The sequence below is a fragment of the Mustela lutreola genome, chromosome 14, assembly GCF_030435805.1.
Source record: "Mustela lutreola isolate mMusLut2 chromosome 14, mMusLut2.pri, whole genome shotgun sequence".
Taxonomy (NCBI): domain Eukaryota; kingdom Metazoa; phylum Chordata; class Mammalia; order Carnivora; family Mustelidae; genus Mustela; species Mustela lutreola.
The window spans coordinates 14,907,362-14,929,067 of record NC_081303.1 but is presented as its reverse complement, the minus strand read 5'-3'; the positions used below and the strand labels follow the sequence as shown (position 1 = coordinate 14,929,067).

At 46.2% G+C, this 21,706-nt stretch overlaps 1 protein-coding gene across 2 annotated transcripts in view; it reads right to left on the bottom strand.

The window, feature by feature from the left end:
* The window catches only part of SMYD2 (SET and MYND domain containing 2), a 47,786-nt gene extending 29,352 nt beyond the window's left edge, over nucleotides 1-18,434 (bottom strand). For both annotated transcript variants that reach the window (XM_059145771.1, XM_059145772.1), the window contains exon 1: nucleotides 18,154-18,434. In XM_059145771.1, coding sequence (XP_059001754.1) covers nucleotides 18,154-18,326 — 173 coding nt within the window. In that variant the 5' untranslated portion in view covers nucleotides 18,327-18,434. The remainder of the gene's footprint in view (nucleotides 1-18,153) is intronic.
* Nucleotides 18,435-21,706: the final 3,272 nt, after the last annotated feature.

The window sequence follows — 21,706 nt, the reverse complement described above, 5'->3', positions numbered from 1 at the left end:
ATTGCCTGCACTAGTACTCAGTAGTTTGGGGCAAGTCAAAGGCCCGTAGGTCCTGATTTTCTCACCTACTACAGAGGGACAGAGATAAACAAAACCATCTTAGAGGTTTGACCTCATACAGACAGAGGCTTAGAGGCCACCTGTCCTGGTAAAAATGCAGTGTGAGTGACAACCTCTATTAATTAGAAATGCAAGGAAAGCAGAAGATGGAACAGTGTATATCAGTAATCCCTATGCTGCCCAGAAAGCCAAGTTTAAAAACAATGCAACCCAGGGCACCTGGGCGGCTCAGCCCATTGAGCATCGGACTCTTCGTTTCTGCTCCAGCCATGATGTCAGGGTGGTGAGATTAAGTCTCGTATCAGGCTCTGCACTTAGCATGGAGTCTGCTTATGATTTTCTCTCTCCCTCTCCCCACTCAAAATATGTCTGTGTGTGTGTGTGTGTGTGTGTGTGTGTGTGTGTGCACGCGCTTGTGTAATGCAACCCAGCAAGCGGAGACATATAAAACATTACTGGATGTGATCGGTACTCATACCACCTCGTCAGTGTACTGCACTGAGTGATTTTTCTGCCTTTGTAATGAGGTCAACGGTCCCCTTCCTTGCCATATCACCTCCTTGCTTCCGCTAAAGGACAGAGACTCTGCTGTTTCCCAATTGTCAGGTGCTAGTGTGTTTGTCAGGTTTGATAAGTCAAAGCTTTTTCAAAACTGTGAAGCCACAGAATTAAACCTCACCAGAAAGAATCCTCAAACACATTTTTTTTTTTAGGTGGGAAAGTAACCTCTGGTTCAAAGCACGGGTCTTGTGCCCCTGCCCAGGAAGCTGGCCTTCAAGTTGAGGCAATGCCAACGCCTGGCCACGAGGGGCGCTGTCGAGGCTGCCAGGCTGGGCACTGCAGTGCCCGCCCCCGCCCCGACACCTTACTGCAGCGCGCCCCGGGGAGCTGATGTTCTAGAAAACACAGGGAATCACGCTGCAGAGTCCTCCTCTGCTCCTTGTCAGCGAGCGGCAGTCACCACACTACTCCCACGGAATCGAGACTGCTCCCCAAATGCTCCTGTTGGAGCGAAACAGACTGCCTTGCAGTTTTCATGACAGCACTTGGATTCCAAGAAGCAGACTGTGGAGAATGTGTGGGAGAAAAACACATTTTGTGGCTGAGGCATAAATAAATATCCGGAGTTTGCACATCTCAGTAGTTTAAAAAGGAACTCACTGATTTGGCTGAGCCTATTCTCTGGCCTAAAGTACCTCCCCCCACCCCCGCCAGGACCCAAGGTGCTACTGAAGGCGTCCTGACTCTGACTTTGCACTTTGCAGTAACAAAGAAACCAGAGACAGACAGAAGGTCCCTGCTCTGCTGCATTTTACAAGGAGGAAAGAAGGACCAAAGAGGCTACAGAGAAACTACTGAGAAGTGACTTGGAAGCAAGTGCCAATGGACAGAGAGCTAGAAGAATGCCAAGGGGATGGAAAGTTAAGAGGGGCCAAGCCAGGGAGGGAGATTTGAAAATTCCTTCCCAAAAGAGGTGCGTGTGGAAATGGATAATGGATGCCTAGATGCCACCCCATAAAAACATCCATCGGAAGCAGCTGGTTGTTAATGTTTGTTTTCGCAGGGGGAGAGGTCACAGAAGCTCTTTGAGAATGTGATGGAAGCTACTAATTCTCCCAACAACCTATCTTCTCCCCAGCCCCCCGAAGCAACAGAAAATTTGGGGAGATTTCAAGGGCTCTGAGCCACCTAAAGCCCAAAGACACTGAACGGCCTCTGAAACTCGAGTTAAGACCCCCTGGTATAAAAGATGGGAAACTATCTCAGAAACATCCCTATTACCCCTAGATCATACCCAAAAGCAAGGATTCGGTGGCCCGTCCTGCAGAGGCAAGCAGTAAAGTGAGTACGAAACCAAGGCTTATTTTTAGCCTCATGGTAACATCCCAAGGGAGAGAAACGGCAAAACTGGGCTCTCGAGAGCTCGGGAAGAACTCTAGTGGGATTTCATCAAAACCATAAATTGCCCAAAGGCCAGGATTCATTCACTCTAGCCTGCTACCAAGTCCACAAGCCCCAAACAGCAAGAGGCAGAAAGAAACAGCTAAGTTTTAAGGGTGAGCAATTTGTTGGGTAATTTCTAGAGTCTGTCCCAGGGGTTCTCAAACTGTGGTCTGGAGACTTCTGGGATCCCAGGGACCCTTTCTGGGAGTCAGTGGGGCCGAAACTACTTTCCAAGTCACACTACAGTCTTGACAATTACGCTGCGGGGGTACAAGGTGTAAAGGAGCCTGGAGGGTAAAACTTTGGGAGCCTTGGTATAAATCAAAGCAAATGAAGCTGTGCCCGTGTGTTTTTGACTTCCACAGGCTCCGAGTTAAGGGGGGGAAAGGCCAGCTTTATTTAAGAAGATCCCAGATGAAGCAGTAACAAGTAGTCGTTGTGTTCAGTCTTGATGCTCGGGTAGCATAGTATCTTCTGACATTCTGTAGTAAGTTAGATAAGCATCAAGGGTTTCTTCTGATCCCGAGGCACACCAGGTGGCTCAGGGAAAAGCACCTGTGTGAGCGCCCGAGTCCTACGGTGAACCAGCCCCCCTTCCCTCGTGGAATCCCATTAGACAAACAGTGATTTTTCAGACTTGAGGATTTGGCAGATACATGATGGAAATGAATGTCACTTCAAGGAAAACAATTGAAAATAGGTTTGGTTAATGATAAAATGTCAGCTTTCAAGCAAATGTGAGAATTTTGACAGCCTCTCATGTGAGATTGCCAGAGATATTAAAAATTGTGGGTTTAAAAAAAAAATACAGTTTATGGGGGCGCCTGGGTGGCTCAGTGGGTTAAAGCCTCTGCCTTTGGCTCGGGTCATGATCCCAGGGTCCTGGGATTGAGCCCCCCGCATCGGGCTCTCTGCTCTGCAGGGGGCCTGCTTCCCCCTCTCTCTCTGCCTGCCTCTCTGCCTACTTGTGATCTCTGTCAAATAAATAAATAAAATCTTAAAAAAAAAAAAAAGATTTAAAAAAAATACAGTTTATGAAGAACATCAACTTTTAGAATGTCTATATAATTCAGTGAACCAATGTTTTTCAAAGGAGAGGGGCATGGTATTTTTTAAAATTATGCATGGCTAAAAAGGTCATTCGAAGTGCAAGACAGACCAAGGGATTTCAACGTAAGAGAACACGTAAAGTTCACTGACACGGCTTCATTGCACACTGAAGGGTCTACCTTTAAGACAAATTCACTTACCAAGTTTTAGTGTTCAATCAAAATATATTCACAATTAATTGAAAAGGCTGTTAAAATAGATCTCTCTCTGATTACCTATCTATTTGATGCTAGATTCTCTCCACATATTTCAACCAAAACTACATAATACCACAGACTGAATTCAGAAGTGTATTTGAGAATCCAGCTGTCTTCCGGAAATCCAAACATTAAAGAGACTTGTAAAACTGGAACACCACCACTAGTCTCACTAATTCTCTTGTTCTGTAAAATAGTTCTTAAAAAAAAAAAAAAAAATGCTACTAGCAGTAATAGCTGGTGTCCTTTTAAACTGAATACTTTATAATTTTCTTTTTTAATTTCAAGTATGGTCAATATTAATAAACATACTCCATATGAACAAAATCTCTCTGGAGCTCTCAGTGTTTAAAAGTATAGAGGGATCCTTAAGACCAAACAATATGAAAACGGATCTATCTTAATAAGTCTGTCAGTTCTAAGAAAAAGGCCTTGGTCCTATTTTTCAAATGAAGATAATGAGGGTCCAAAGGTGAAGTATGTGATTCAGCCTGGTCATTCAGCAAGTACGTAGCAGAATCAGAATCCACATGCTGAAGTAGAGATTTCATCTTCATCACTCAAGAACAGCCTTCCTTGAGTTACCGCGGCAGTCCTTCAGGGGGATCTACTAGACAAAGCAGGAATCATCCACGTGTTTGGATAACCTAACAGTAGTAAGAGAACATAAGGCCGTCTCTACTCTGTTGGCACAACCCCCCGGTTCCACTGAGACCGGATTCTTGCCACTGTGCTCCAAAAACACAACGAGGAGAAGCCAGGATCATTTCTCAACATGAGATTTCGGGAGGGAGCACCCCCACCAAGAGGGTGTCTCAACCAATGGGGTGACGCAGTCATTGGTTTCACTTAAAATGCACTGGTGTGAAATAACTGATAATCATATCAATTATAATCAATCATAATTGATTGTGTATTTGGTCTGTGCGAAGAAAGTCTTCCCCTGTCCTTCAGTACAATACCTCAGAGTATTTCTCAGACAGATAGATCCTGGGCCAGTCTAAATTGGACCGTGTCTGCTGGGAGCTGGGCCACGGGATGGTACAGCTCTCACAAACTACCAAAAAGCTTTGCCTGGCTCTGGGGCCGATTGGCCTGTGTGTGTGCTCGTTCGAGCAACTGCCTACTCACATGCGAATGTTCTAATGTACATCTTCCTGAGCCCAGCCGCCTTCAGAGCAGAGAAGGAGAAGAGCTAAAGCACTTCGTGATTGTGAAGAGCCTCTAAACCTACTTTGATCTACTCTGGGTACGAGGGAAGTTCAGATGAGGTGGGATGGAGGCAGGAGAGGGCGCTCTGCTTCCCACATGCAGACACATATGGGAACTCTTGTCTCCCTTTCACAGCTGGGCAGACAGGTAAACTTTTCAAAGTAAGCCTGATCGTTGAAACTCAAATTAGAATTTGTTGCACTGGGACCTACATTGTGTGTATGTGTATGTGTGTGTGTGTCTGTGCGCGTGCTTGAGAAGGGAAGGAAGAGACAGAGAGAGCTTCTCTGAGTGTCTGACTGTTGCTGACAGAGACATTGAGCCAGAGAGAAACTTCATACGGGATATCCATTTTCACTGCAGGAACACATAAGGCGTTCGGAATAAACTGTCTTCCTACAGAAGACACAGCCATAAACACTGCATTTGCAATGTAACCTAATCTGAATTGTCCATGAGGTCTGGGGGAAAGACTGCAAAACAAAGACGACAAAACTCCTCTCAAAGACTAACAAAGGTCACTTGAAGGAAGAAACTGAAATCCCTCAAAAGGAATGGAACTCCAAGACAGAGAAGAGTGAATGGGTGCCTGGGGGAGGACCCAGCAGCTCCCAGTCCCTGGGTCTGTGCTGGGATTTTGAAAACGCTCTCCAGGAGATTCTATCAGCTTCCAGGAGGCAGAATCAGCAGCCCCGGCCTCTGGTAATCCTTTCGGGCTGAGTGTTTCTCCAGGGGCAGAAGCTGCTGACTAGTGTTGAAGTAATTCTCTGCAATGCAGACTCTTTGCGAGGTAACTCAGCCTAAAAATTAGCGGCACATTGTGGACGTATTAGGTTGTTGAGTGACCTTGATAATGCATATTAAGGTGAGAATAAAGAGGCTGACACTGTATTTTCTAACTATGACAAGAAAGCATTTTAGAAGCCAGGTGCAAGCTTTACAAAAGAGAGCAGAGGCTTTTTTTTTTTTTTCCTTTCCCCATCTACTCCTGATTCCTGCTTCACAATTTAGGGTGAATGTGAGGAGTCACTTCCCCACCTCTCAAATCCTCCTCCCTGTGCTTGAGGTGCCATGTGATCTTGGGCAAAGCACTTATCCTCTCTGGACCTTTCCCTCCACTGTCATGATGCAGTTCCAGCCCCATAGGTTTGTTATGAAAATCACATAAGAAAATACAAGAGATGCGTGTTACCTTCACGTTCTATGTTAGCCTCCACTCTGGTTTTAAGTGGTTCTCAACTACTGAACTGTCTTCAGTCCAAACTCATTCAGACTCCTATTTGCAAATTTATGTTTCTAAAGTCTCTGTTTTACAGGCGAATTATCTTCCCTGCTGTGAACGGAAGAACTCTTTGAACTTAAGAAACAATTCCATCCACAAAGGGAGGAGAGAAATGTTACAGCAAAGTGCAACTCTCTGATTATCAGCGACTGGAAGAGAACGCAAAAGACACGCTCCTGTCATTTTCTGCTGGAGGAGACACATGCAGTGATTAATTTTCTTGCTTTTCAATTTGGAAGCCATGAAGATCAACAAGTTAGAGATGTAATTAACAACTCCGGCTAGTTAATGCCTTGCCGCAGGTGCTGTTGGTCTAGATAAAAAGGATTGGATCCTGTAAGCTCCCCACTTTCTGCTACTGAAATGAATGCTTAGTGGGTTTCACCATGAAAGAAAAGGAGACCGGCATGGAGGGGGTTTGCAATAACAATTACTTTTAACTAACGGTGACAGAAGAAGTGACAAGTATGCTCTGTTGAACAGAGGCGGCCCCAGCCAAATGAAAAAGAGAAAAGGAAAAAAGCCCAGCGGCGCAATATAACTTCACCATGGGCTGAAATAAGACAATCAGAAACAAAGTTGGCCTCCCACCCAGAGAGACTGGTTACACTAGCAAATTTTTATTTGAGAGAAATAAAAATTGGAGGAATTGTGGTGGAACCCTATTATAACCCTGGTCAGGGGATAAGGATAATACTAAGGCTATAGGTTTTTGTGTAATAGTGAAAGATGCTTCGCATACCACTTTAATCCACAATGTAACAGTGAAACGGACCCACGTGCAGCGGGGAGCTTCTTCCCAGAGCTGTGCTGAACCTTCCCCTTCGCACCGGGCTTTGTTCTGAGGCTTGTTAAAAGTTAGAGCCCGGGGCCTCTTGGGGAAGCAGGAGATATTTAGGGCAGGAAAGTAGCAACTACTAGCTTTTCCCAACTATTGGCACAGGAGCCATGATTTACAAGGAGGACACCGGGAGGGCTAAAAAGGGTCGGCCTTTCTAGAACGTGTCACAGGGCAAGGTGGAGTGATGGACATTTTCATCTCTAAGTTCTAAGTTCAGGGCAGACATTTTCAGCTCTAAGTTCTGGGGCTCTCCAGTGGGTACAGTTAATAATACAGCGCTGTATACCTGAACGTTGCTAAGAGGAGATCGTAAGCATTCCCACCACATACACCTAAAAGTAAGTGTGCGAGGTGATACGTTAATTACCCTGACCTTAGCAGGCACTCCACAATGTATATCGAGTTATCGTGTTGTAGACTTTGAATATATACAATTATATTTGCCCATTATCCCTCAATAAAATCTAACAGAATCTTGTAAGATGACTCCACACATCACAGATTCTGTAAAAGTCAGCTCAGCAATGAAAAGAGAAAAAAGGATGACACTGATTTAGGATTTGTTGTAATGCGGGCCCTGGCGGAGATGAAATCTGTCTTTGTCTTAGAAAGAAAAAGAGATTCACGAAGCTTATGGACAGAGGCGGGAGATACTCAGGCTAAGGAACAGGGAACAAGTCACTCTCAGCAGCCACTGGGTGACGCCTGCACGCCGACCTCAGCCTGCGGGCCCTGCCGAACCCCCAGCAGTTCAGCCCGCCCAAGGAAGGCTGAAATTAGGGACTTTCAAAACCTAGCATTTTCATTTGGAAACGTGTTCTATCTTAACTTCTGCACCAGATCCGAATCACACTTCTCTGCTGCTCTATCTTTTACTTCTGACGCCCGCTGACTGGGACATGGAAAGGAGGGAAAACAATGGATTCTGTCTCACTCCCTCTCTCAGAAAGGAACGGGTAATAAATACCATCCACCAGTTCCTACGGGCTTCAGTAAGTGACAGATGTGATCCTCGGTTCTTTGTAATCAATACCAGGAACATTGGATTCCCCTGCGACCGCGGTCGCCCTCGCTTCTGTGAGGAGGTGAAGAGACCCGTCCGAAACGCCACGGTGAGTCGATATCAACGAAAAGGACAAAAGCAAAGGCCTGTCAATTTGTCAATTTAACTATTTAAAAACTCAAGCTGTTCCTAACAATACTGCTTACGTCAACATTCTGGCCACAAAGTAAGGGAAAAAAGAAATGTAAAAATACCTTCATAACCTATTGCTAAATGTGAATTCCAGAACAGAGGTCAGGCCCTCTGCAGCCAAACATGAGCAGGAACTCCGCACCCGACAAACAGCTGACCTGCTCTCAATCCTACCTACAAGAAGACACACCTTTTGAAAACTGCTTACAGGAGAATTTTAATAGGTGACCTGCCCTCATCCCTTTGGCTCTATTTTCCTATAGACAATAAAAAATTGAAATGCCAGTCTGTTGGGGTGAATGACTCCACTGTGCACTATACCTTGAGAACTCAAGGCTATCAGCTACTGTTTGAACAGATTTAACAGACATTTTTCTTTCAATCTCTGTTGATTCCATTTGTATTTCTGAATTAAAAACCCGTTATGTACTATAAAACTTTGTACATGAAGCAGGAAATAGGTTAATCCAACTTAGCCAAGTAAGTTCTGTTCAGAAAGCATCATTTTCTCTGTGTAAAATATTGTACCAGGCTCTGAGGAATGATATTTTTATAACAGTTGAGCAATTTGGGGACAGATGACAAGAGGCCCTACCTTCATGCAAATGGTGGTAAATATAAATTTCAGGCAAAATGATTCAGCATCCAAATGGCCTAAACGACACAGAATTGAGAGCGGGAAGTCACTCCTAGGACTGAACTCTTTAAGGACACAGAAGTTTGAGTACTACGGAGAAAGCTGGCTTACTGACTTCTGAAGCCCCAGGGTTAGAACACGATGCCTAGAATAGCAAGAGTGCTCAAAAAAATGTAAATAGTCATCTACCGTAAATATAAAATAGTAAAAAAATAAAACGAAGGGAATTGTGGGCTGAGGAGCCTCATAAAAAATGCAGTTTCCACTAGATCTCCCTTGAGAATGAAGAGACTCGGGAGGCGACGCTAGGGAAGGGAATCGTGCAGAGAAAAGCACTCGTGGTTACAAATAGGGAAAGTAAGAATGCAGAATGACAGGGCACCGCTGCGTCGCGGGATACTGGAAAGACCACCCAGACTGTGTTCAGGGTGTGAGTTAGAGGGCGGGGACGGATAACGCCGGTGAGTGTGGGAAGGGCACTTAATACGGAGGAGCAGGACAGTCAAGATTCTATCCCGAAGAAAACAGGGATCCGGGAAGGGTTCTGCGAGTGTCTGTAAGTCCTAAGGATGAGGAGGAGCAGTTATATACATGGACCAGTGAAGAGGTCTCGTCCAAAGAGCCACTAAGAAAATAAGCTGCAGACACGAGACTGTTCATTTCATTATTATTGACTAAGGCAAGAGAGAGACAGGCCTGGGGCGACACGGATGAATGAGATCTGGTTCCCACTCAGAAGCCAGTGTGCCCAAGGAAGTATCTGACGAGGGGCCCTGGGAGCGAAGACAAAGGGAACTACTCCAGCCTGCCAAAATCAGGACAGACTTCTGACCTGAAAACTAGCCAGGCAAAGAGGGACAAGCAGGAGAGGATCAGCATGATGCTGTGTGTTTGTGTACGCCTGTGTGTGTGTGGGGGGGGGGGGGGTGCTGCAGGAGTGAACCAAGTCCTGCAGAGCAAGTGGGACTCAACCCTCACTCCTGAAGCCTTGCCCTGGGGGGCTCCCCCACCCCTTCCCCTCAGCACCCCCCCCTCCAGTCCTACCAGGGCCATTCTCTGAAGATACACAGATAGAGAAGATGGAGGTGAGCTTCTTGCCCTGCTCTAAATCTAGAAAATACTTAGAAACTGGGTGTGGAAATGAATTAAATACTGAATGGAATAAATAGATTGCTTTTATATTCCAAATTTGTGAACCTGCTAGTTTCTAAGGTGAAAAAAATCTTATATAAAGTTTTCCTTCAAGTGATCGTTAGAAATATTTACTCAGGTGTATGATGAGTAGACTAAATTTCATTAACTCCCCCCACAAAAAAAGTGTACCCAAAGCCGCAGCTGTTTTGACACAATGTTAAAGTTGTGTCAAATGGGAAGTTACCATTTCATTAGACCTCAGTATGTGATCAAGCCTCACCCTGAGTTTGCAGAAGTCATGACCTAGGGTGTGTGGTTAAACATATTAATTCCCTGAAAGGCATTTATGACATACATGGATTATCAGTTTTCAACCAAACAGAAGTGAGAAGAAGAAAATACTCAACCCCCACACCTGTCTTCAACAATAACAAGAATCTGCTGAAACTTCACAATGTTCAAGGCATTGTGGCTAACATAAAGATGAGAAAAACCTTCTAGAAGAGAAGCTCCATGGTGGTAGGAATTTTTATTCCTTTTCTTCACATTGTTTCTAGGGACCGAGAACCCAGAACCTAGTGACTGTTCCACAGATATAAATATTTGTTGAATACATTAAAAATAGAATCCCTGATCAAGGAGTTTACCATCTGCTCCTAATTAAATGTCTATTACTGTTGAGGTCTGAAGGCCACGGGAGGCTATCACTACAAACAGATTTGTGCAACTGACGGGAAAGAGCTTTCTCGGGGCACAGGGATGAGTGTTTCCTATACAAGCATCATCATGGTGAGGGAAACCGACAAAGTGTGAGCCCAGAACCCATATCCCTGAAGGGTCTTCCCTGGCACTCCAAGCCTGGAGAGAAAAGGTGCCTCCTGTCTAAGGTCTTTTCATTTTGCCACAAATTCTGATATAACTCTCTTCAAGTGCCATGATAGAAAAGATTTTTTTTTATTTGGCTCTGATGAAAACCTGTATTCTGTTGGTCAGCCAGATTTTCTCACCACTTCCCTCCCCCAGGATATGCCTCTGTCTTCAAGGCCTGGTGTCAAATTCACTTCTCCAGTGAGTTGCCTTTATTTCTCCTCTTCTGCATGGCGAGTCGGGATCCCCTGGGCACCAACACACCTCGTATTACCAGAATGCACTTGCTGATACATGCCACTGTCTTAGCTCTCACCCTAGCAAGCGCTCATTTTGAATTCCAGGGACTAGAAACTTGCCAAAGAGCAGCATTTACAAAGTCTCAAATCCCCTCTTCCTATAAAAGTGACTTGAATCTATTTTAATAATATGCATGCAATATTTCCACTTAGTCATCTGAAACCCTCCACTTAGTGTGCAAGAGTCACCAGATTTTATGTTAATATATTGGCACAAGGAGCTCCGTACTATTTTTAAACTTTTGATTGAATAAGCAGCTGGGACACAGCTGGATTCTCAGGGAATGTACGGACTAGAAAGATAAGTTGTTTCCTGAACCTTCAAGACTTTTTGGTATTATTTTCCTGTGAAATTGCATATTTCTGTCCTTCAGAGGAGTCTTGAAGAGATCGGATTTCCTTCTGTTCTATTGTGTTGGTGTGAACGCCTTTGCAATTGAAAAGGAGGCCTCTGAGGGTGGTAGGAACAGAGTCAGCAGAAGTTGCACAAAGTGAGGTGTGTGGCTTTGTGACTGGTTAGAGCACCCGTGCTAATGAGGCCAAGGTCACAGGTTCAATCCCTGAAAAGGCAGTGACTTCAATCAATTCTCTGCCAGAGCTCTGCACCCCTAAAGTACCACGGATTTGCTAGAAATCCAAAGATGTGAAGTTGGGGATGTGGGTGGGAAAGGGGAGGCTGACTGAGAGGCTGACAATGTCAGTCCTCTTGAGAGGGGACAGAAACTTCTAGTCCCTGCATTGGCCGCTCTCTGGGGGAAAGGGGCCAGCACAGGGTGGTCTCACCCAGGGAACTGCTACAGAAAACCACGGAGCTGCCAGGCTCACCAGAAGAGGGCTCAAAGTCTGAGTGTGATCAAGTACAACCAGGCGCCCGGTTGTATGTCTAGTTCCCTGGTGATGATCAAGACGCACATATTCAAAGGCAAACCTAGAGAGGGGCTCTGTGAGAGGGGCAGCACATGAGAACAGGGAATCAATAACAGAGGGGAAATTCCTCTAAACCCAACTGGCCTTACACCGAGCAGATGAAGCTTGCCTGGAACTGAGAAAGGAAGACCTCACTCTACATCTGAGGTGTGAGGTCCAAAAAAAAAGGTACAGGTGTGGGGATGGGAGATGACTTTAGATATTAATGACTCTAAGACCATAAAGAATATTTATAATTACTGATTGCTTCCTTGGGAAGCAAAGTGGCATAAAATTGTAATTAGTTCATAATTACTTATATAGACAAGAAAAAGAATAATGGATATTAACCTAAGGCAAAAGACGTAAATCAAAAGCACCCAAATAAAGTAGATGAGGTGCAACGGCTGGCCGAGTTGGTCGAGCATGTGACTCTTGATCTCAGGGTTGTGGGTTCGAGCCCCATGCTGGGTGTAGAGATTAAAAATAAAATCTTAAAAACATGCACCCACCAAAATAAAGTAGAAACCTTCTTTGCCATTTAGGTTCTAAAATAGGCAGCTTTGCAGCCTGCGTTCTCACTGATTCAGAGTTGCCCTGAACATCAGCACCTACCAAACTAAACCTCTGGGTACTGGATCCTTCGAAAGAAATTTAAAACAGGTCTTCGTATTTTTTAAAGAAACTGCTGACTGATGGTGGGCAATCTGCTTGTCCAAAGGAATACCACCCAGGGGCCTCCTAGCATAGCTGCACCATGTATTTTATTTCCAAACCTAAACAAATGAACTTGGCACCACGTTCTGGGGAAAGAATATGTTGAAGAAAAAGAAATCTACTCTGATACTGTCCTACCAGCCAGAGGAACAAACGCTTTATATGTAGGTATAAAGACTTGGGCAACAAACTCATCTTAGTTCTAGCTGAATATTTTTAAATATTCTAAGCCCACAAAAGGACCAAAGCCTTGTGTTCTTTTTACATTTTCTTATGTAATAATTGATACATACGAAAAACACATACAGCTCTTTATGCAAATTCCAAGACACTGTAGTAAAGACATTTCTGAACCCACAGCAGCCTAAGCTATGTATCGAAGGATACTCGATCAATTTATTTGTTCAAGGTTTAGAAACGTTAGTTTGTTGAACTACCTATTGAGGGAAGGAGAAGCAAAAGAAAAGAGGTAATAAAAAACAGCACTCACTCCAGGAGAAATCAGAGTGAATACGTCCCAGTGTCCAGGGATGAAGCACATAGTTGATTCAGGCCAAAAGGGGTAGGGGAAGGAAAACCACTCGGAATAGGAAGGCGTGGTTCAGTCCCTGAAGGACACAGAGCCTGGCCCTTCAGAAGATACTCAATAAACATCTGACCAAAAATATGTGAAACTCAAGGGAACTACTTCAACTCTCTGTCACATAGCTTTTTCCTTCATGCGATGGGGTATGGGTCCGTCTACACAAGCCATCCTTGGGAGGATCAAAAGAAGAATGTATCTGGAAATGCTTTATGAGCTGCAAAGAACAACATGATTTTAAGAAATGTCATTTTATGGGATCTTCAGATATTTCTGACTGAGAGATTTTGTGTGATTGCGTTCAGGAAGGAAAGGTATTAGATGGTTTTAACTCACCAGGGTTTGAACTTCACTTCAGCATATCCTGCTGCTGTTCTGTCTCTTTCATGTCAAATCGTTTCCAACCGTACAGCTTGGTCCCAGAGCCCCTGCAAGCCCTAACAGGAATTATGATCCCTGCATATGAAAAATACGTGTGTCGTGGTGCTTGCCACAACTAAAGTCTTAAAGGACTGCTCTGGGCCATACCTGAATCACGCAAAAATTAAAGAGCAGAGAGGACCCTTGACAGGCTTGCTATGCAAAAAATTCTGTTTGTGGGGCACCTGGGTGGCTCAGTGGGCTAATCCTCTGCCTTGGGCTCAGGTCATGATCTCAGGGTCCTGGGATTGAGCCCCGCATCGGGCTCTCTGCTCGGCAGAGGGCCTGCTTCCTCCTCTCTGCCTCCTCTCTGCCTGTGTCTCTGCCTACTTCTGATCTCTGTCTGTCAAATAAATAAATAAAATCTTTAAAAAAAAAAAAAATTCTGTTTGCCTCCATTTCTCTTCTCAAATATTTGCTTAATCTCATGGCAAAAGACTATTAGAGCATCTCAGCACTTTGGAGCTACAAAAGGCTCTTAAAGAAAAAAAAAAGAGGTTTACCTAAGTAGGTTCATCATCTCATTTCCATTAAGTTTTGGGGGGAAAAGGGTAATACATTGTATTCTGGGGAACTTGGAACTGCTGCTCTTAGCTCGGGATGAATGCGCCATCCGAAGAATGACTCTACCGACCAACAATTTCCAGTATTTCCTTCCGGGTAGCCCCCCCGTCCACCAACCCCACCATGATACAAACATCCCTGACCTTGCAATATTTTATCACCCTCCATAACAATTCGCACAAGCGAGACCATCAGGCAGACTCTGACAGCTTACTCTATGCTAGGACTATACTAAGCTTTTGACTTCTGTCTCCTGTAATTCTCATGTAGCTCTGGAGGCAGGCATTCACGGGAGCACTGTAAACATAAAGGAACCTAGCTGTTCAAAGACATAATATCAGGAAGGGAGGAAGCCAGAACTGAAACCAAGTCAATCTGGCACCCAAGTCTCTGCCTTTCCATCTCTAAATAAATGAAAAACTTGAAATACTCTAATATGGAAAGTTGACAACATAATATCTCATTACCTGATATACAGATAGTTGAATTTTGTTTTGTTCGATGTAAATTTTAAGAAGAAATCTGTTGTCTGTATATTTTAGTCTTACTACCCATTTAAAAAAATACTTGTGAAAAGAAGGGACTTCTCTGTTAGAGCATGTGTCTAATTTTTCATTCAAAAAGCAAGATAATTTGAGAACATTCAAAGTCAGCTGTCCCCTTAGAGACCATACAATTCTCAGAGAATGTTCTGGAAATAAACAGCAGCCCTGGGGATGCCTCCCCCATCTGGGGTGAGACTTCAGTTGGTCAGCCCCAGGGTTCATCAGAGAACCTTAAGGTTTCTTAAGAAAACTGCAGCAAGAGTTCATGCCTCTTAACACCAATTAAAATCAACTAAGTATTACTTTGACAGTCTTGTAACACAATGCGGTAGATAGGATGAAGAGTCCTACAGAATAAATCTGTGAGACATCACATCTTTACAACTTCTGAAACAGGTCATCTCAATCGTACTGTTTTGCTCATGCAAGCATTTTAATTTTTAAAACCACTTTGAGTGAGCCAGGCAGGACACAAATTTCCTGAAATTGTGTTCTAACAGCTCTATTGCAAGGAGGCCAAGTGGGCCTTCCTACTTTTACCCCATACTGAGAATGAGCTAACAAAAAAGGTAATGTTCTTGCCCTTAAGTGATCCATGAGCCAAGAAAATAAAAGATCAAGAGAGAGACATCTTCCCACCTAAGGAATTGCACACAGAATGAATATTGAGATAGAACACTGGTTTACAACAGATTTTTCCTTTTGAGACAAATAACAAAGTGTTAAAATATGTTGAATATTAAGTATGAAATATAACATAAAAGTATCTGCCATAGAAACGTGGCCAAGGGCTAAAAAAGGTGTGTGTGTGTGTGTGTGTGTACAAAATGTATCTAGCAGGTGTGACAGGGACAGTTCCCAACTGGAAAACATTTATATTTTTAGGAGTTGCCCTCTAGCAGTTGAGGCGAGATAAACACCCTCCCAAGTACCAACCACCCAAATGAGTGAATGTGGACAAATTTAAAATTCCCAGAAACAAACCTCTGTCTGAATTGTGCCAACAAGAATCCCATTCCACTGGGACCTGCGAAACTTCCATTTTTCAATTTATAGAACTTATTACCGCAGGAATCACCTATTTGCCTTCAAAATAAGTTAAGCCCAGATATCATTAATAGGACAAGGAGAACCCCCAGTGACTCACTTATCTTAAGCAGTATTGTTTATGCTAAACATGAAAAGATAAGTAGTAGTTTGGGTGTTTTTTTTGTTTGTTTGTTTGTTTTTCCCTAGCACATGAAAGGATAAGAAGTAGTTTGGGGTTTTTTTCTCCTATCGGGGAGGGGTGGGAGGGGTTGGGTGGGGAAGTAGCAGATTTTAGCCTGTATACTTCAATACTTGCCAATTCTGCTCCTACTCCCTTGAAACCCCAGGAGACATATATGTGTTCTAGTACAGCTGGACAGACTAGTTTGTTCTTGGACATGATCAAATAGCTGACAGAGAAAATGGTGCAAAATCTAGGAGAACGACCTAACCACTAATTCCAAACTAATCGAATGGTGTACAAGGATATTTCCAATGTCATAGGTATTGTGGTGTCACTATTTCCTGTCTTGTTATTCTAGTTGATTTCAAATGACTCGTTAGAGAGAAGAAATGAACTGTGGGCATTACCAGCCCATGCATCTGAGCCAAACAGAGGGACATGGTCGGGGTGGGGACAGAGGCAGTGGTAGGGCCCAAGTGCAAGCAGCAGCCCTGGGGAGAGGTCTAAGACACGGGTTAACGACCCTACCAAATGTTATTCAGAAAAAAAGAGAAACAAAGCAGGCTCTGTCACATAGGGCCGGGGTGCTTTGTGGAGCTACATCTGGCCCTACATTACTGTTCTAAGGTTGGGGGCGTATACAGTAGGTACAGTCAGGACACTCACAGCTAAAAAGAAATATCTCTCAGCTCCGCTTCCCCCCCTCTGAACCCGAGGGATTTGATCTCTAATTCATTGGAGGCGTGCACTGGTAACTACCATCTGAGTACCTACTATGTGCCCGGCACTGTGGTCTTCTCTCCTAGGACAGCCTTCAGGAATCACCAGGATTCCTGATGGAGGGAAGCACCTTCCGTGCTGGGTGACCCCGCTTTGCTCCTGCCACTCCAGACACCCACACTGCTTCAGACTCCGAGCCACAGCGAGGCTCAGAAGATCAAGGGACCAGTCACAGCAGCCTTTTTAACTTTGGGAAAACCCAATGCTCACTTCACTCAAACGTTGCAAAGTGGTGCCATGACCCTTTAGCTCTTGACTCACCAATTCAAAGAGCCACATCACATACAGCCCTTAAGCTGCCCACGGCATGATTCTGCGTCTAGTGCCTTTCCGGGTCCCCCCAAGCGGAAGACAGTTCTGGCAGGGAGTCTGGGCAAGATTACTATAATATTTAGCCTTTGTCCCTTCTTTTGCTATGTCTTATCATAGAATAAGGCACACAAGTCTGGGAAACTGGGTACTTTGGTGTATGTTGGACTTGAGACCCATACTCCAAAGGTACCTGCGGGACCTCAGGTCAGTGCAGTCTGATCCAAGAAACTCCATTTCAAAGATGAAGAAACTGAGATTCAAAATAAAGGAGGGTCCATTCTTCAGAGTGGTGGAAGGTGCGGTACACACCTAATTCAACGCCATGCTTCCCGTCTCTGGAATTTTACTGAGCACCTACCTAGTAGGAAATGGGCGGAACTGAAGAGGTCAGATTTCATTCCCTCACCTATTGGGGTGACTATAGATACACAACCACACTTCCTGTCCGAGCATTGGTTTTCTCGCTTGTAAAATGGAGAAAGTGTATTGGGCTGCTGATTACTAATGCCCCTCAGGTCTGAAACTGTCCTAAGGCTTAAGGGTGTAAACATGTGTGGATGTGGGTGAATATATACGCATAGAAACGAACGTAGATGTACGTGTGTATATGTGTACACGTGATGTGCGGCAATTAAATACTATTTCCTACCACTCATTTTGCCTAATTCCCTCAGAGACCACGTTTTCAAAATCCCAAGCCAAGGCTCGGTGCCTCCCACCCGCGCAGCCCAGCAGAGTCCGGGGTTGTGCGGTCAGAACTCCTCTGGCTTCTCTCCAAACACAAGTGCTCAGTGAGAAGGAAGAGGAGGAGCCGCGTACTTTACACGAAATGTTAAGAGTCATTAAGTTCCCTGGGGGGAACGGCAGATCTGCGGCGGCGGGGCGGGCGGGTGGCGAGCGGAGCACAGAACAAGCCGCAGGAAGCACGGGTTCAAGGTGAGCGGCTGTGGCTGCCCGAACCTGGGGCCCAGCCGCCAATGCACCAAGGGAGCAGCGCGTGCCCGGGGTTGGAACAAGCCTGGCTCCGCGCCCGTGTCGGGGCCGGGAACCCCGCACTCCCGGGGGGGGGGGCCATCCGGCGTGAGCAACTCGGCAAATGGGCGGTGCAGGGCGTGCGGCGTGTCCTCGGCGGCTCCGTCCCAGCGCACGTGGCACGGCCCGCGCGCGGTGAGAGCCGTGAGAGCGCGCAGCCCGCCCACCCGCGCGGCCGCCGCCCCAACCGCCGGCGCTAGGACCCTGCGCGCCGCGCGCACTTCCTCCCGCCTCGGTCCGCGCCGCCGCCGCCGCCGCCGCCGCCGCGGCGCCCCCGCCCGCCCGCCCGCGCCGCCGCCCTACCTGGCGAAGCAGTACTCGCAGTGGTTGCCCCGCTCGTTGACCGTGAGCACGTAGGCGTAGGCCGGGCAGGAGAAGAGCAAGTCCCCCACGTGGAAGGGCTGCAGGGCCCGCAGCCCCCGGCCCTTGCCCGGGCTGCAGAAGCGCTCCAGGCCGCCGTCGCCCGCGGCCCTCATGCCGGCAGCGGGGCGGGGCTGGCGGGCCCGGCGCGGAGGGGCGCCCGGAGCCGCGGCTCCCCGCGAGCTGTAATTGGAGAAGCGTCACCCAGAGCCGCGGCGGGGCGGGGAGGGAAGCCGCCGGAGACGCGGCGGCGGCCACCGCTCCCCGGAAGGGAGGCCGGCCCGGCCCCGCCCGGCCCTCGCGCGCCCCGGGGGGAGGGGGGAGGGAGGGGGAGCGGCCCGGCGGCCCCGCCCCGCCCGCGGGACCCTCGGCGGCCCGCCCGGCACGCGCTCGGGGCGCTTCCGGTGTGGCGGCGACGGCCGCTGCCGCCGCGGAGGCTCCTGGCGCGGGGCGGCTGCGCCTCGCGGCGCTTCCGCGGGGAGAGCGGACGGTGGCCCCGCTCCCGTGGGCGGCTGGGGTCGCCGCGCGTGGCCGGGACCCAAGGCCTCCCCGGACAGGCCACCTGGCCCCCACGGTGACCCACCCTCGGCACGTCGAAAGGGACCAAAATGTTCCCCAACCTTCTGTATCCTGTCCTCGTCAGAGCCCCTGGAAGGGGTCGCCGGAACCCCGAACCCCGGGGAGGAACCGCCGTAGAAGAGTGTGCGGTCGGGGCCCAGGGTTAAAGGGCGCTTCCCCGAGGTTAAAGGCTTTAGACCTGCCAGGGAGTCTCCGGAGTGCTCTGTGGGAACGTTTGCCCCTCCAGTGGAAGTTAACTACGCGGGCAGCAGAGGAGAAGTCCCGTCAGCTCTGCTTCCAAGAGACTTCCCTTCGCCCAGAAGGCAGGAGATGAGCTTGCCTTCAGGGAACTTCCACTCTTCTAGGGGTCCAAAGGCCATGCTGCGGCCAGAACGCTAGGCTGGAATTTGCAGTGGTTTTAATCGCTTGGACCACTCACCGTGATCTTAGGAAAGTCCATTGGTTATGAATCACACAGAGGACTTCAGATCTGTGTAGCTCCTAGAACAGTACTTAGCACAGAAGTCCTATACGCAAGCAGCTGTTGCATGACACGTATGAGAAAGGAGGGTGTAATCTGTGTTCCAAGAAGGACCGAGTAAGGACTGAAATTGATGTGCGTGCAGTAAAAACTCTTAAAAGTGTGAAGGGAGAATTGAGCAGAAAACACTAATAGTAAAAACTCAAGTTTGATCTCAAATTATGTTACACGTGTAAGTTCAGGACTCGTTTAGCAAAGGGAAAGATGAATACGATTTGGAGTATGTCTTAAAATCGTTAGAATTTTTGACACCTCAATAAAATTCCTAAAATGAATAAGCCTGTACCTTATTCCTGTAAAGAAAAATATATCATGGATGCTATTTCATTTATGCATTTGAAGAAGCATTCACAGAGTGCGTCTCTGGGGTAGAAAGATGGACAAAATGTAGGCCTGAGTCTTTGCATTTGACACATTCACAAGCCAGTGATAATTACTATTAGTATAACCGGACAGCTGTGCAAAGCACATCTCGTTGATTCTGTAATTACAACAGTCCGATGAGTTAGGCGCTAAGTCCCCCTTTTCCAAAATTAGGAAACTAAGACTCAGAATCACTTCTAAGGCCACATAATAAGTTACAGAACTTGGTTTCAAACTCAAGTCGGTCTGGGAGACCTATGTTCTTATCCCAAATGTCCCTCTGCATGTAAACGCTGCACACTGAGAAGTGTTATGGTGGCTTGTGCAAAGTAGTCTTGAGAACACGGGCAATGGGTGACAAACTCAGCCCGAGAAATGGGGTTTTGGTCAGAGCCTGGGCCACATTCAAGGAACACTTGCGTCTGAAAAGATGGGTGAACTTGACTAGTCAAAGAGCAGAGAACAGTTTCCTGGGCAGAGCGAACTGGACAGAAAGAGAGGGACTTGAAAGAACCAAGTGTGCATTGGGGCCCTGTAGAGGTTCTGAGTGGAGCACGTGTTCTCCAGGAAAAGGCAGGAGGTGAGACAGGAGCTGGGAAGGGATATCTTCTCAAGCAGTGAACTTGTTGCAGATGTGGTAGGGGAACCCCTGAAAAATCTGTAAGCAGAGGGGGCCGTGATCAGTCCAGCATTTAGACCGAGTTCTACTTGCAGCTTTGCAGGTAAACTATGAGAGGAGAGGACTAAACCCAGGTCCACCACTTCAGGAGGGTCTACAGTATTTTTAATGAAAGGCAATGAGAGCGGGAAGCAAGGCAGTAGCATTAAGGAAGGGGGCAAAGGTCCCAAGGGTACTTGAAGTTTCTTGCTTAGTATATGGCATACAGCAGGCAAGTAACAGTGTTTTGGCTTTCTAGCGCCAGCCTGATCAATCTTGTAGGCTCAAGATAGGAACTATAAATAGCCTAGAATCAGGGGACATGAAAGAGGCATCTTGTTACTAATGAAGAAGGTAAGTCTCTGTGAAGTTACACAGTTTGCCTAAAAACCCAGTGGCAGAGCTAGCGTGAGATTCTGTAACACTCTTTCAACATTTAAATATTTGTTACATGCTTACTGTGTTCCAGCAACAGTGAGAAGAGACTGTAACTTAATGATAACAGAAACTAACTTAATGTGCACTCTCACAGAGCTTTGTACCTTCTGGTAGAAGATGAAGACATTAATCAGATAATCAAACAAATACAGTCAGTGGTCTTAAGTGCTAAGCCAGTGCTTGGGGGATTTGACATAATCCTGAAAAGCTTTTCTGAGAGAGTACTGCTTGAACTACAAAACAGAGGATGAATGGAACTTCATCAAGAGGAGAGGAGGAGGGACAGGCATTAGAAGCAGAGGGAACAGCATTTCCATTGGTAGGAGGAAATGTGACCTATGGGAAAGTCAGAGTGACTGCAACAGAGCGAGAGGGAGTGTTGTTTGAGATGATGTTAGGAGATAAATTGGTCTTATTGGCCAGGTTCCCCGACTCGACTCTGATCAATAAAAACCCTGGCAGTTTACAGGCTACTATGTTAAATGAGCTTTATGCCAGTCAGATGACTTAAATCAATTCTGACAATTATATTGTATTACAGATGTGTGTTATATGTAAATGAAAAAAAATTTTTTTCAAACCCTAGAAGTTGCTGAATACATGCCTACTTAGGCAAAATCTTAGATACCTTTTTGGGCTCAACAGTTTTTTGTTTTTGGGGTTTTTTTTGGTTGTTGTTTTTTAACATTCTGATACTGTGGGGTTCTAACCAGCACAAAGGTGAAAAGATTGGCATAAAAGTAAATAAGCAATTCTAACACAGTAAATAAGTCCCTGTTTTAAGGATCAATTGTGTGAAGTGACCTACTTGTTTACTTCTTTTTCTTGTACTTCTTTTTCTTTCTCCTCTCACTGGGAATGATTTCCAAGGGCTGAGTAGAAGCCAATAATCTGGTTAACAAGCTGTCCCTCAAGGTAAGGGGTGGTAGGAACAGCCT